The sequence below is a fragment of the Ascaphus truei genome, chromosome 14 (genome assembly GCF_040206685.1).
Source record: "Ascaphus truei isolate aAscTru1 chromosome 14, aAscTru1.hap1, whole genome shotgun sequence".
In the NCBI taxonomy this organism is placed as follows: Eukaryota; Metazoa; Chordata; class Amphibia; order Anura; family Ascaphidae; genus Ascaphus; species Ascaphus truei.
Window position 1 is genome coordinate 1,178,399 of NC_134496.1, and position 15,151 is coordinate 1,193,549.

The 15,151-nt window shown below is 46.7% G+C and overlaps 1 protein-coding gene across 1 annotated transcript in view; it reads right to left on the reverse strand.

Annotated features, from left to right (window-relative positions):
- Window positions 1-8,461: 8,461 nt before the first annotated feature.
- Window positions 8,462-15,151, reverse strand: part of KLHL6 (kelch like family member 6) — a 147,716-nt gene continuing 141,026 nt past the window's right edge. Inside the window, exon 7 of the mRNA XM_075569481.1 lies at window positions 8,462-9,277. Coding sequence (XP_075425596.1) covers window positions 9,243-9,277 — 35 coding nt within the window. The 3' untranslated portion in view covers window positions 8,462-9,242. The remainder of the gene's footprint in view (window positions 9,278-15,151) is intronic.

A 15,151-nucleotide genomic window follows, 5' to 3' on the forward strand; every position in this document is an offset into this window, starting at 1 on the left:
ATCACCCCAGCAGCTTCCTTCATTTTATTTGTAGCATCTTTGCTGCAGACACTTACTAACATTTGACTGGAGTAAAATGGCACATTGCTTCAAATGTTCATAGTTCTCTCTTTGTCGTCTCATTCTCCATATGGATTGCAGAAGGCAGGCTGCTTTATTCTGGCGATTTTTCCGACGAGTTTTCATTCCTCTGTAGGCAGCCTGTATGGTTAGCTCTGCAGAGCGTTTGCACTGATACTGTACCTTTCTTTTTCTAACCTCGCTTGGACAAGAGCTTTGTAGTATTTCTGAATGACTCTGCTGCTTTTCTCCCTTTTTAACAAGTTTAGCTCATCAGCGAGAAAATCTTGTTTCTGGAGCTTGCTCTGAGTGTGCATCAATGCATTCTTCACTATATTTTGTAGCTCTGTGGATTTCTTTGCTAGGGCCGAAGATGCTTGCCTCAGTTTCTGGACCTACGGCTTGCAGATTTTCTTCCTGCAGAGATCGCTGTTTCTCTTCTGTATTTTGTAGGTGCGTACGCAGATCTTGAAGTTGAATCTGTAGTATTCGCTCTGCTTGTTTGCGTTGCTCCAATGCTTCTAACTTTTCATCTTCCAATAGTTTCTTTATTTTTTCTAGCTCATGCAGCTGTTCATTCTTTTCATTGATGTGGTCAGTCAAATCAGAATTTTCTTCTTTCAGCCTTGTATTTTCTCTTTTTACAGTCTCTATAATATTCAGGGCCTCTTTGTAGTCCTCCTTCCATTTACGCACTTCTAAGTTGAGACTCCCAGTCTCCTGCTGTGAGACTTCTATCTCTAGTTTGAGCATGTGAAGCTCCTTCTGAGATTCTTTAAGATCCATACTAAGACTGTAGACAACTTTTTGAGTTTTATCCAGCTCATAAGCGAGAATGTGAATTTCCTTTTTAGAGACTTCCAGTTCTGTGCATCAACTACTGATCTCTTGGTGTTAGGCTTCCAGCTCTATGTGGGGAGTATGAACCTCATTCTGCAATATGTCCTCCTCTGTCTGCATACTGTTAACCTCCTGGTGTGAAACATCCAGCTCTATCTTGAGTGTACCTCTTTCTAGAAGATTTCCCGCTTGGTACCTAGGCTGTGAAACTCTTTCTTGGAGACTTCCAGCCTAGCACGGAGAATGTGAATCTCTGTTCAAGAGACTTCAAGATCTGTATTGAGGTGGTCAACCTCCTTTCGAGAGCCTTCAAGCTCTGCACAGAGACTGAGAGACTCCTTCTCTCCTCTCCCTGTCCATGTGGAAGTCATCTATCGCCCACCTACCTCTACTCATCCCCCTTCTGCCTTTCTCACTTTGAATTCTGGATCTCTTTCTTTCTCTCCTCAGACTCCCCTGTTCTTCTTCTTGGGGACTTCAATTGACACATTGATGACGCCTCTCTCCCTTGGGCTTCCCGCTTTCTTTCTCTAACCTCTTCTTTTGGCCTTCAACAGTGGACTGCAGCCAGCACCCACAAGGATGGCCACTACTTAGACCTGGTTTTCACTAAAAACTTCTCTCTCTCTGATTTCTCCATTTCCCCTTTTCCTCTCTCTGACCATCACCTCATCTCATTCTCTCTATCTCGCTTCTCCCCTTCTCCACCTCCATCTACCCCCCGGTTCTTCAGAAACCTGCGCTCTATTCACTTACCTGACTTTGAGTCAACTTTACGCTCCTCCCTCTCTTCTCTCAGCTCTGCTACAGAACCTGACAACCTGGTCAGGAACTACAACCCTGCCTTGTCCTCGTCTCCTGATCTACATGACCCGCTTTCTCTCTGATGCACTCGCCCTTCTAACCCTAGACCCTGGCTAAATTCCCACACGCGCATGCTGCGTTCCTCCACTCGTTCCTCTGAACTCCTCTGGAGGAAGTCTCACACTCTCGCTGACTTCCTTCACTACAAATTTATGCTAACCTGTTTCAACTCTGCCTTCTCACAAGCTAAACAAGCCTACTTTTCTTCACTAATCAACATGCACAAGTCTAACCCACGCCGACTGTTCTCTGTCTTTGATACTCTACTCAAACCACCCTCAGCTGCCTCTCCTTCCTCCATCTCCACTTAGGACTTTGCTGACTATTTTAAGGAAAAGGTGGAATCCATACGGCAGAACATCCCCTCTGTTTCTTCCTCCCATCCTACACCTCTTCCTAACTCTCCTCCTGCCTTCCTTGACTCTTTTTCCACTGTCTCAGAGGAGGATGTGTCGCTGTTGATCGCCTCGTCTCCCTCTACCACTTGCCCTCTCGACCCCATTCCCTCCCATCTCCTAAAACCTCTTGCTCCTACTATAATCCCTACGCTCACACACATTTTTAACTCGTCCCTCTGCTCTGGAACCTTTCCATCCTCCTTCAAACATGCAACAGTCATACCATTACTCAAAAACAGCAAGCTTGACCCTACCTGTCTTTCTAACTATTGACCTGTCTCCCTCCTGCCTTTTGCCTCTAAACTCCTTGAACGTCTTGTATTCTCTCGCTTGCTCCATTTTCTCAACACATACTCTCTCCTAGACCCTCTACAATCTGGCTTCCGCACTGCTCACTCCACGGAAACAGCCCTCACTAAAATAACTGACGACCTCCATGCTGCCAAAGACAGAGGTCATTACACTCTGCTCATATTACTCGACCTCTCTGCAGCATTTGACACAGTGGACCACACTCTTCTCCTGCACATTCTCCATATTCTAGGTATTCGGAACAAAGCTCTATCCTGGATCTCATCCTACCTCTCCCATCGTACTTTCAGTGTCTCTTCTGCTAACACCTCCTCCTCCTCTATTTATCTCTCTGTGGGGGTACCCCAAGGCTCTCTCCTGGGACCTCTTCTCTTTTCTCTGTACACACTCTCTCTAGGTGACCTAATAACATCTTTTGGGTTTAATTATCACCTCTATGCCGACGACACACAAATATACTTTTCAACACCTGACCTTACACCTGCTGTACAAACCAAAGTTTCTGAATGTCTCTCTGCTATATCATCCTGGATGGCCCTCCGATGTCTTAAACTCAACACGGCTAAAACAGAGCTCCTCATACTTCCTCCCAAACCTGGCCCTACTACCTCCTTCCACATTACTGTTGGAACTACAATCATTCACCCAGTAGCCCAGGCACGCTGCCTAGGGGTCACACTCGACTCCTCTCTCACATTCGCCCCTCACATTCAAAACATTTCTAAAACTTGTCTCTTTTTCCTCCGCAATATAACAAAGATACGCCCTTTCCTCTGTTGCTCGACTGCTAAAACTCTGACTCAGGCCCTCATTCTCTCCAGTCTTGATTACTGTAACCTCCTGCTGTCTGGCCTTCCTGCCTCTATCCTGTCTCCCCTACAATCTATCCTAAATGCTGCTGCCAGAATCACTCTACTCTTTCCTAGATCTGTCTCAGCATCTCCCCTCATGAAATCCCTCTCCTGGCTTCCGATCAAATCCCGCATCTCACACTCCATTCTTCTCCTCACTTTTAAAGCTTTACATTCTTCTGCCCCTCCTTACATCTCATCCCTAATTTCTCGTTATGCACCATCCAGACTCTTGCGTTCTTCTCAAGGATGTCTTCTTTCTACCCCCTTTGTATCTAAAGCCCTCTCCCGCCTTAAACCTTTTTCACTGACTGCCCCACACCTCTGGAATGCCCTTCCCCTCAGTACCCAACTAGCACCCTCTCTATCCACCTTTAAGACCCACCTTAAGACACACTTGCTTAAAGAAGCATATGAATAGCACTGTGGATATTCTGAACACGATACATAAAGCTTGGCACCCTGCAGACGCACTTACCAGAACTCCTTCCTACTGTCTCTGTACGTTATACCTGCCTACCAATTAGACTGTAAGCTCCTCGGGGCAGGGACTCTACTTCCGAAATGTTACTTTTATGTCTAAAGCACTTATTCCCATGATCTGTTATTTATATTATCTGTTATTTATTTGATTACCACATGTATTACTACTGTGAAGCGCTATGTACATTAATACACTGAGCCCGAGAGTAACCGGAGGAAGCGCCGGCGGCCATCACAGCAGCACCACGCGCCGAGGATAAGCTGATTAAAGAACTGCACAGTATACACACCGCTTGAACCCGTCTGGATTGCTGTAAGTAGGATTCCAGTTTTACCACACTGGATCCTAGACCCGCTCCAAAGCTTCTCTTGTTTTTAGTATTGTCAAAATAAATCTCTGTTATATTGTCAGCCTTTCTGTTAGTGTTGTTTGTCATGTATGTCCTGTTTGTATGTGTAATATGTTTTACAGTTTGCAGTGTCACGCTATGATCTTTCTCTTTATCTCCCTTGCATGATACCACGTGTGCTGTTGTGGAGTTTGCAGTCCTTCTACCGGATCAGCGTTTTTGGACACTGCAGCACATCTTTGGACTCATTTCAGTTTTGGACTTTGAGGCGCCGGTCTGTATTGCTATCGCTATGTACATTAATGGCGCTATATAAATAAAGACATATAATACAATACAATAGTCAAAGCTCTACACTGAGACGGTGGGCCTTTTCTTTAACCTCCCCCTGTTTCTGCTGCAAGTCAGCAATAACTTCGTCCGAGCGGGTCTGTTTCTTGACCATGGCGGTAATAATAGTGTTTGCTGTCTTCAGCTCAGTCATCCGGTTCTCAATGTCACTCCATAAGCGATGCTCCGTGTTAATCACTGTCCCACAGTCAAAGGCGATTGAGAACAGATCACTCTTTAGCTTGCATTACGGGAGACTGGGTCTTTTTACACCTTTTTACCAGGATCATTGATTGAGCAAAACAAGGTAATTAAATACATTGTAGTTTATTAGCATAAATTCGCTTACACACAATGATACGCAAAATACAGACAAAAAGACACACTTACTGTGGGACTGGAGAAGAAAGCTAGACTTACCTAGGTGCAGGGAACTTTAAATAAGAGTTTTACCCTTAACGGGACTTAGCCCGGAATCTCCTACAACCCAAATTTGCATAAAGTTCCATCCGCCACTGCTACCTTGTCTTCAGAGAACTTGGAATTTCTTGATCGCGAGTTACTCCAAATCTCCTGGAACCCAAATCAGCATAAAATCCCAGCCGCGTCCGCTCCGTTCGATCTTTAGAACTTGGGCGCAAAAGTCGGAACTTAGACTCAGGCTGGCAGGCTTTTCTGGCTTGAAATCGATGCCAGTTGCTCTGCTATTTGCGCAAGAGCAACTTTGAAAAGCCTGCCCACGCTCTTACTGCCAGAAGACTCGAATCTGATTAGCTCACCGGCTCTTTAGAGTATTCTTAGTTTCATTCACAAAACTAAGCAGCCAATCACCACATGGGAAAATTCCCAGCAACCAATCAGAATCAAGCCAGCTAGAAAAGCCGGGTCAGCGGGAAATTCAAAATAGCCAAGGGACATTGTGACGGTAACTTTGTGACAGGCTATTAATAATACACACAGGAACTCCTCCCACAGGAGGCGTGGACGAAGCACAGCCGAAGTAAAAGAACGATGGAAGGCTGATAAAGTGACTGAAAAAACTTTATTTAGCACAGTGTACTGACGGATCCTCTGACGCGTTTCAGCCCATCAGGCCTTTGTAAAAGAGTGATCCGTCAGGGAAGCGACCATCCTGGGAAACGACAAGAGTAAATAAGATTAACAAAAAGGATATAACACAATCAAAAAGTGAAATGGTCAAACACTTAAAAACAAAATAAAACATAGATATCAATATGTACACTGATATGACGATAACATAAATAAATCTTGTACTATACCCAAAATATAAAGCCAGATGTAATAGAAAATAGCGATTGTAATTTCAAAACAATATCAATAAATGATATTATAATAATATTGAACCATAATATATGTATTAAACAAAAATTAATTAATACTGAATAGGGGAGGGAAGGGGAGGGGGGGGAAGGACGAGGGAGGGGGAGACGGGGGGAGGGCGGGGAGGGGAAAGGGGGGAGGGAGAGGGGAAAGAGGGGGGGAAAGAGCGGTAGGGGGGGAGGGGGGAAGGGAGAGGGGGGGAGAGGGGGGAGGTCAGAGGGGGGAAGAGGGGGGAGGGGGGAGAGGGGGGGAGAGGGGGGAGAGGGGGGAGGGGGAGGGGAGAGGGGGGAAGAGGGGGGAGGGGGGAGAAAGAGGGGAGAGGGGAGAGGGGGGGAAGAGGGGGGGAGGGGGGGGAGGGGGGAGGGGAGAGGGGGGGAGGGGGGAGGGGGGAGGGGGGGAGGGGGAGGGGGGGGAAGAGGGGGAGGGGGAGGGGGGGAAGAGGGGGGAGGGGGGAGGGGAGGGAAGAGGGGGGAGGGGGGAGGGGGGGAAGAGGGGGGAAGGGGGGAGGGGGGAGGGGGGGAAGAGGGGGGGAGGAGGGAGGGGGAGGGGGGGAGGAGGGGGAGGAGGGGGGAAGAGGGGGGAGGGGGGGAGAAAGAGGGGGGAGGAGGGAGGGGGGAGGGGGGGAGGAGGGGGAGGAGGGGGAAGGGGGGGGAGGGGGGGAGAAAGAGGGGGGAGGGGGGGAGAAAGAGGGGGGAGGGAAGAGGGGGGAGGGGGGAGGGGAGGAGGGGGGAAGAAAGGGGGAGGGGGGAAGAGGGGGGAGGGGGGAGGAGGGGGGAGAGGAGGGAGGGGGAGGGGGGAGGGGGGAGGGGAGAGGGGGGAGGGGAGATGGGGGGAGGGGGGGGAGAAAGAGGGGGGGGGGGAAAGATTCCACATTTAGACCATGAGGTTGTAAGGTATTGAGAGAAAAAATCCATGACATTTCTTTTTTATTTAAGCGATTCAACCTGTTGCCACCCCTAATGTTAGAAGGAATGTGTTCAATTCAGGGGAGAGGGGGGGAAGAGGGGGGAGGGGGAAGGGGGGGAAGAGGGGGGAGGGGGAGGGGGGGAAGAGGGAGGGAGGGGGGAAGAGGGTGGAGGGGGGGGAGAGGGGGGGAGGGGGGAAAGAGGGGGGGAATAGGGGGGGAGGAGGGAGGGGGGAAGAGGGGGGAGGGGGGAAGAAGGGGGGAGGAGGGAGGGGGGAGGGGGGGAGGAGGGGGGAGAGGAGGGAGGGGAGGAGGGGGGAGAGGAGGGAGGGGGGAGGGGAGAGGGGGGGAGGGGAGAGGGGGGGAGGGGGGGAGAAAGAGGGGGGGGGAGGGGGAAGAAAGAGGGGGGGGAAAGATTCCCCATTTAGACCATGAGGTTGTAAGGTATTGAGAGAAAAAATCCATGACATTTTTATTTAAGCGATTCAACCTGTTGCCACCCCTAATGTTAGAAGGAATGTGTTCAACACCAAAAAATCTAAAGTTTCTTAATCCACCATGTGGGCACTGTGTAAAATTATTTGATACTGGATGAAACATGTCATGTTTATTGATGACACTAAACAACAAAAAAGGAAGCGCTAATAAATAACTACTAGAAAATGGCCAGCAGCCTGGGATATAACTCTGACACCCTAGGTCAGATACAGAGAGAAGAAAAAAAGTTATATCTATGACGCTTGGCCCACAAATGAATATAATGTATAAAGAAATGTTATACAACCAGATGGAAGGTGGTATCCACTTGGACTCTCCTCATGAAGACGATAAATCATGTAAAAGATATAAAAACAGACATAGTGTAATACAGTAACTAACAAACATGCAACACTACTCACAAATAATAGACAAACGATTGCTGAGACAAAACAAATGACTGATGTAAATAAAAAGCATTTAATACAATAACTAAGTGAACAAAATAAATTATATCACTAAAAACAAAGGGTCACACGTGCACTTCAACAAAAGTTGGACTGGCCGCTTACCAGACACTAGAGAGTAGAAGGCAGTGGATAAATCTAAAGAGTATCCCCTCTCGTGATGGTGAAACTCAGCTCCCAAGCGTCTCATATGATCAACGGGAGCTTCGGAGGGGGACCCTCCCTGCCTTCCACACCACAGACCTCCGCAGGGCAGACGTGCAGGGCAGCGTGTCGCAGGAGACGGCATCGTCACGTGCGCAGCAGCAGCGCAGGATTCAAGCTGACAGCAACAGGCCAGCGATGTCATCAATGCCTGTTCGGCGCAGCAGCAGCCGTAGACAGGAACAATGGCCGGGATATGTCCGTGGAGATGGTGTAAAAAGTGTGGTGGATGCTGTAATGACAGCTGTGCACGCATAGACCACCCTACGCGTTTCGGAAGACTGCACTTCCTTCCTCGGGGGTAAAAAAGTAGTGCCTCAGTCATAGAATGTCCACATATAAGTAGTCCCGATTTAAAGGTACAGTACCTCAATGTGAGAATGGACATGCTCAATAGCTGCAAAGTAACTGAAAGTCTCAGCAAACAACACTTAAGGACATACAACATTACAAAATCACATACATACTACAAATAAAACATTATTAATATTATTAAAGAAGGGCTGATAGTAACCACATGTTATTATAAGTGATTAAGCCCAAGAAAGAAATAAAAATAAATGAATGCATAATATGCAAATACATGTATGAGCAAGGAATATTTAACATTTACCAATGCATAACATAGACTTATAAATAGTATTCCACCATAGAATATGTTAGGTATATGATGATATTTAGCTCCAAAACAATCTATGGAAGAACATAGAAATGGACCACAGATATTGAACAGATACAAGACAGGCAGTATGCAAAAGGAATAAAATAAAGCCTAGAGCCCCACAAAAATGGACCACAAACCATTCCAACAAATACGTTTAACACAACGTAATGTATGACCAAATGTGCAGTGTCCAGTACAAAGACAACCCATTCAAGATGAGTAAAAAATGATATAATAAATAAACTATATTTATTAACTACAAATTTGAAATTCCTCATATAATAAAAGGCAAAATGAAGCTATGTATAACATTTAAACCAAACCCAAAAAAATCCACTTTCCAGTGACTTATGTGTAATATAAACATATTATTAATCAATTAAATTCGTCTATTTGACGTGAAACCCCATGTGAATATCAAATAACAAAAGATGACCTATTGTGTCATTTATTTGTTATTGAGAAATGCTCATCGATATTGAGACCCAGAGGTATCAGCGTCTGGAGCTCATATATCCAAAAGGACTCCTTTTTGCCCAAGAGGCTATTGATATTGCCCCCCCCCCAGCCAATTTGGTGTAAGTGCCTCTATGGCCATACATTTTAGCCCTGAAGGGTCCCTGTCATGTACCTGGAGAAAGTGTCGCTGGAAAACAGGTCCAAAACCGCTACTTCTGCCACTAGAACGCATGGAGGCTCAATGGCGACCTATGGACGGCTGCAAAATGGAGCCTGAAAAGGCGGGAAAAGGGAACAAAGGGCTATAATCACTAAATTATCATTAACCCCTTCCCTCCTGCATCAACCCTAGTGTATGTGTGAGTGCAAACACCAGGATAACACAATACAGTTATACAGGGGAATAAACATTTGGATACTTAAGCAAGGTAAAAAAACACATTACTGGACCTCAGTCCAGTTAAACCCTTGCTTCCCAAGTGAGAGTAGGGGGTGGCCAAATGGGGTGTAACCCCTTTAATCCCGGGCCAAACCCCCTCTATCATGACAGACATACGCAAGTTTGCCACCTCCGCCCTGCTATCTCAATGCCACCAGCTGGGAGAGCAAGTGGCAGCCCAGACGACTGCCATTGATATCCGGACCTGGTTCTCCGCCTTCCCCCATTGCCCAAATGCGATTCTAACCTTTGGCATTCTCTGACTGCTTTGAACTCCGATATCCAGCAGACTTACCGGCGCCTATGCGTTAGCTCAGGCAGTGTGAGGAGTTTGGGTTCCCAGCGCCCGTGCCCTGGCCCCTCCTCACCTTCGTTAAACCCCGCTTCCGTGGTGCGTGCCCCTCGATGGCGTTGCTTACCTCCTGCTGTCCTGGAGGTTCCTCGCCGTCCCCGGCGGTCTCCCGTTCCTGCTGGCTCTTCCCTCTCCCATGCGGCTGCCATGTGTCCTGGCCATACGCGTGTACAGCGCGCGCCGGGTTAAGATAATTTATTCACTGCTCTAGCAGTGAAACCACGCCCCCAGCAGACTAATAGGACCTCCTGCCAGAATAAGAATCATCACCTGTCTGCCAATCAAGTGGACCTATCCAGGATAGCTCCACGCACTCCTCCAGGCCTGCCTCCACCTCTGATTGGTCAGCCGTACTTTATAATGCCTGTCCTCCCACTCATTCATTGCTCGACATAGTTTCCACTAGGATTACTACTCTGGCATTCTCTCTCTTATTCTTTCAGGTTACGACTTGGCTTGGCGGACATTCTTCTCTGGCTCTCGACCCCTGCTTGGACAACGACCTTCCGGAATTCTAAAATCCCTGACCATGGCTAAAACGGCAACGACGACGGCACTCTTTCTCCGGTACCGGCAAGTATTGCTAGCTAACATCACCTGGCCTGGCAACGCCTAAATACCACACTCCAGACATGCTCCTTTTGCTGCAGGTGCGTGCCCATATACGTTCCTCACCTCAGTAGAAGGGACGGGTCTGGTCTGCGGGCAGCACCGGCGTAACAGGCAGCCAGTTTGGACATTGGTTAAGAATGTAAAAGCACATTACATTACAGTACATTTAATAAAGTATACTTTAATACACTAAGGTATAGGTTAAATATACTTCTAATTCTCTGGGTACATGGGACAGAAGAAGAAAGATGTTGTACTTTTATTTCTATCTGCCTTATTCCCCACACGCCATCTTTTGGACTCAGTCTGGACTCGAGGTCCCCCCTCAACCTTATATATGGTTGGGGCAGCCACAAACCCTATACTGGTTCTGGGTCACCTTGGTCCTAGCTGGGTACCCCCCTTAACCTAGGGATTCCCTCAGCTACAGGGATACCTATTCATCCCTGTGCCTCATCCACCTTTGTGGGTTATGCTGAAGCAGGGCACCCTAGTGATGAGTCGCATTTGCATTTTCAAGGGGAGATATTTCCGGGACAATGTACCTACCTGTATCCGAGAATCAGGCATGATTACCGGGTACATTTATAGGGGAACCAACAACTCCAGACCCCAACCTCCTAGGCACGGTCTATCAATGGTTCCTCCGCAAATCCCCCCTGAAACTCATACCATAGCAACCCCTGCTCACTGGCATGCCCGGATAGGGAAAAACACAGAAACTACTTTTATTACAGCCACTATAACAGACATTGTTACTGAGCCCAAGAGCTAACTCTCTTGGACCCTTATACACGGATCAGGGGTAACCAAAACGGGCTTAACCTTTATTTGAGAGCCTGGTTACTCCCTACCATCATAGCTTGGCATTAGCTTCTATCTCCTGTTTCAATTGTTTACATTGAGATCAGAGTCCTGCTTGATAGTTTGCAAGGCATCTTCAGGGCTGGTCAAGGGATCGTCACTCATCGGTTCTGGCTCCGCATCCCTGGTATACTTTGAGGGTTTCTCACTGTCAACACCAGACAGACACTTCTTTGGGTTACACGACTTCTGCCTTGGGCCCTCTGCATATTCTGTCATCTGAGGGACGAATTCTCCATTTGTTCTAGGCTGCAGTACAACTCGGACCCCCTTTTTTTCTGCGGGATCTGTGGACGTATCTGTTCTTTCGACGGTAAGTGAAGAGCCTCTTTTCTTTTCCGCCTTTTTGCTTTGGACAACTCCGTTCCATACTGGGGTCTCCTTCTATGTTTGAAACTTCTGCAGTTTACAGCCTCCACCATGCTTTTCTTGCAATTGCATTAGCTGGCAGGAATATTCGGGGTCATAGAGACCTATTTGTTCAGTGAGTACTGAATTTAGGCACCTCCACCATCCTAGGGGTGTTTTGTGGGTGCGTCTCGTTTCGGGGCCCACATAAGACATATTTTCATCCTCATCCGTATCTTCATAGGACCGGAAATGACACTCTTCCTTGTGGTCGGGTTCAGTATAGGAACACAACATTTTGCCCTCCATTTTGTCAGTATCAGGTGTATTTTTCTTCCTGACCTCATGAGGCGCTATTGCAGCTTTTTTCTCTGTATTCGCTAGAACCCACGCGGGTAGTCCTACAGGTGGGAAGACTTTACTTGTAGAGTTCGTAGCTTTCACAGGCATCTCTGTAGACTTTTTCTTTTTCTTCTATACCTTTGCAGATCGAGACACCTTCTTTCTCATTTGTGATACTGGATATGCAGTTGCTAAGAAAAACGTCTGCATTTTTCATGTGACCACAGCGCGCTGATTGCTGCTGCAGTTCCATGGCTCGCTGAAATTTTTTTTATCTGGCTGCTTTTTTGTGGGGTCACATAGGGATCATCCTCATTATCAGAATAAGGTCTGAAGGGACACTGCTCCATGTGACTGGTCTCTTTACACCAAGAACACATTTTCTTCTCTGTTTTTGTAGAGGCTGTACTTAACTTCAGCTTGGCAGCCATTTTAAAATCCCATGGCTTTTTTTTTTACACAAGTGGTTGAGTAGACTGGTCATAGCATCAGTACCTTGTTTGGGTCACCGTCTGTTGTAGTCTTCCCAGTCAAACTGTGGCATTGTGGCTTTCTTCAGTGCAGTGTAGTTTTCCTGCCTGGATGTGTAGCCCTTTTATTCTGGTCACTGCTGAATGTGATTCTTTGTTTTGTTTCTCAGGCTGTTGTAAGAACTGTATGCAAGCAAAAGCAAAAAAAAAATTCACAGGCAGTCTCCGGGGCCCCTTTGCAATTCAAGTGCCACCTCTCACCCCACTTTTGACACCATAAGTAAGAGATGTGTGCAGAGGTATGCTAATGGAGACTGTTTAGGGTGAAATTAACATAAGGCTTTATTGCCTGTTCATTTAAACAACACAGCAAACACAAATATACATAAAACAACAAACACCCATCCCTGTGTAAGGGCTAACTCACTCCCCAGTCCCTGTCTGTAAGACTGAGGGGGAAAAGCCCCTTTCCAGCATACCATACCCAAAGTCTCAGCTGTACCTTAAAGCAGGTGGCCCAGTGGTGTCCAGGTGTCTTGGTATGTTGGAGGGTCCAGCCACTGGCAGGTTCCTGGGTCCTCTGTGTCCAGGAAAAAGGTCTGGTCCCCTTTTGACTTGCTTTCAATACACAGTCCTCCGGTACACTCAAGACCTCTTTCCTTATGTCAGCACCATTGTGTGCTGAGGAAAATCTCTTTCCTGTGTCTCACATGACAGTCTTTCACAGAGCTCTGATTAGTCCAGACTAGCTAATTGAGTACATCAAGTAAGATTATATATGCATTGAGTGTGTAATCACACTGGTTACCACTCGATGAGGCTGGTGTGGAAGTGGTATAGTAGCTCCTCTCAGCGGGCATTCTCAGCAGCAACTGTATACCAGGACTCTGCTAGAATATCCCTCTCATGCTGACGTCGTCTCCATAGGGATTAACCCTTCAGTCCAGCTGGGCTCCGTTCCTGATGGTAGCCTCCAAAGGTACCCCTTCGGGGTTTGGTAATGTCCAACAGTGGCTGCTAGGGCTCCCTATTTGAAACCGCCACACATATAGGGAAGTCTGTTTGCTGCAGGCTTCACCCCGGCTCGACACACTACTGCCTCGTTGCGGGACACCACGTGATGATGTTAATCCAAAAAGGGTCCAGGAAAGGAATTAAATCAGGACCTATGGCACAAGACGACACTATTAATGTGGCCTTTATTACTGATTTTAATTCTGTACATAGGGAAATTGAAAAAGTTTTTACTAAGCACTGGGGTATTTTGTGTAATGATCCCATTTTGGGGTGGCATTTAAATAATAAACCGCGTTTTATTTATAGAAGAGCAAGTAATTTTAAAAACTTATTAGCACCAAGTGATGTCCATCTTAACTCTGACACTATCTCAGAGGAATTGGTTAGGCTCTAAACCTAAGGGTAATTTTATTTGCGGTAAATGTTCAGTTTGTAAACTTCAACATCCTGATAAATATAGGTTTCAGTCCAAGATTACTAATGAAGTTTTTAACATTGATGATTTTATTTTATGTACTACCACTCATATTGTTTATTTATTGGAGTGTGCATGTGGTTACCAATATGTAGGTAGGACCAAACGCAGCCTCAAAGTCAGAATACAAGAACATGTTAGAAACATTAAAAATGGTTTTGAGAAACATAGCGTGTCTAGGCACTTTCTGACTCACCATAACAGGGATCCCTCTAATCTTACTTTTAAGGGGATTCAACATATTCCAGTCAATAGGAGAGGCGGAGATAGAGTTAAAGTATTATCTGCGAGAGAGACATATTGGATACATAAATTAGATACTATGTCCCCGAAAGGGTTAAACGAGGATGTTGATATTTGTGCACTTTATTAACTGTTTTAGCCCTTTTCACTTCCTTGCTGTATTCCACCATTGCTTATTGTCTCCGCTCTTTCTAGTCTATATTTTGATCTGTATTTGCACTTGTCCATTTCATCTTACTAATATGGTGTTTCTTTTATTACAGAGTGTTTACAGTATATATTTATAAAATATTTTTTTTAATTGTTTTCATTTTTTATGATAGGATGTATTTTTAACAGAGTTGTCAATAAAGTTGTTGTTTTAATAAAAAGTGCTCACATTTCCCCAGTCATTATGACTAAGCAAACAAACCCAGAGGTGAAATTAATTCATTATGATTGATTAACCAATGGGATTTGATTAAGAGGTATATATAGACCTCTGGGAAATGTGCAAAATATTCCCTGAAGAAGTAGTTATTACTACGAAACGCGTTGGAATAACCTGATCTATGTTCTATGTACTTTATTACACTGGCGACACACTTTATCGCAGTGCGGCCAGATCCGCAAGCCGGGAGATTTCCCGGCTTGCTAGTGGCCGCCCCTCGGCGTGCCGCGCGTCATAGAGGCGCGGTCACGCGTCATCGGGAGCCTGCGCCCCCTGCACGCGTGTCCAAGGGCTCCCCGAGGGAGCCCTGGTGTCCCGCGATCGCGGGACAGCGGCAGGGGGTTCCGGGGGACCCGGCGGACCCGGCAGCGGTAGGGAGAGCGCCCCGATCGGAGGGCGCTCTTCCGCTGCTTCGGCGCGCGCCCGTCACACTCGGGCGCGCGCCAGGCTACTGCTGCGGCACAGAACGGGCAAATGCTCGAATAAACTGTGCCGCAGCAGTACATTGATTTTATTATTTGCATCTTTGTGTGGAACACTTTTCCTGTGAAAGAC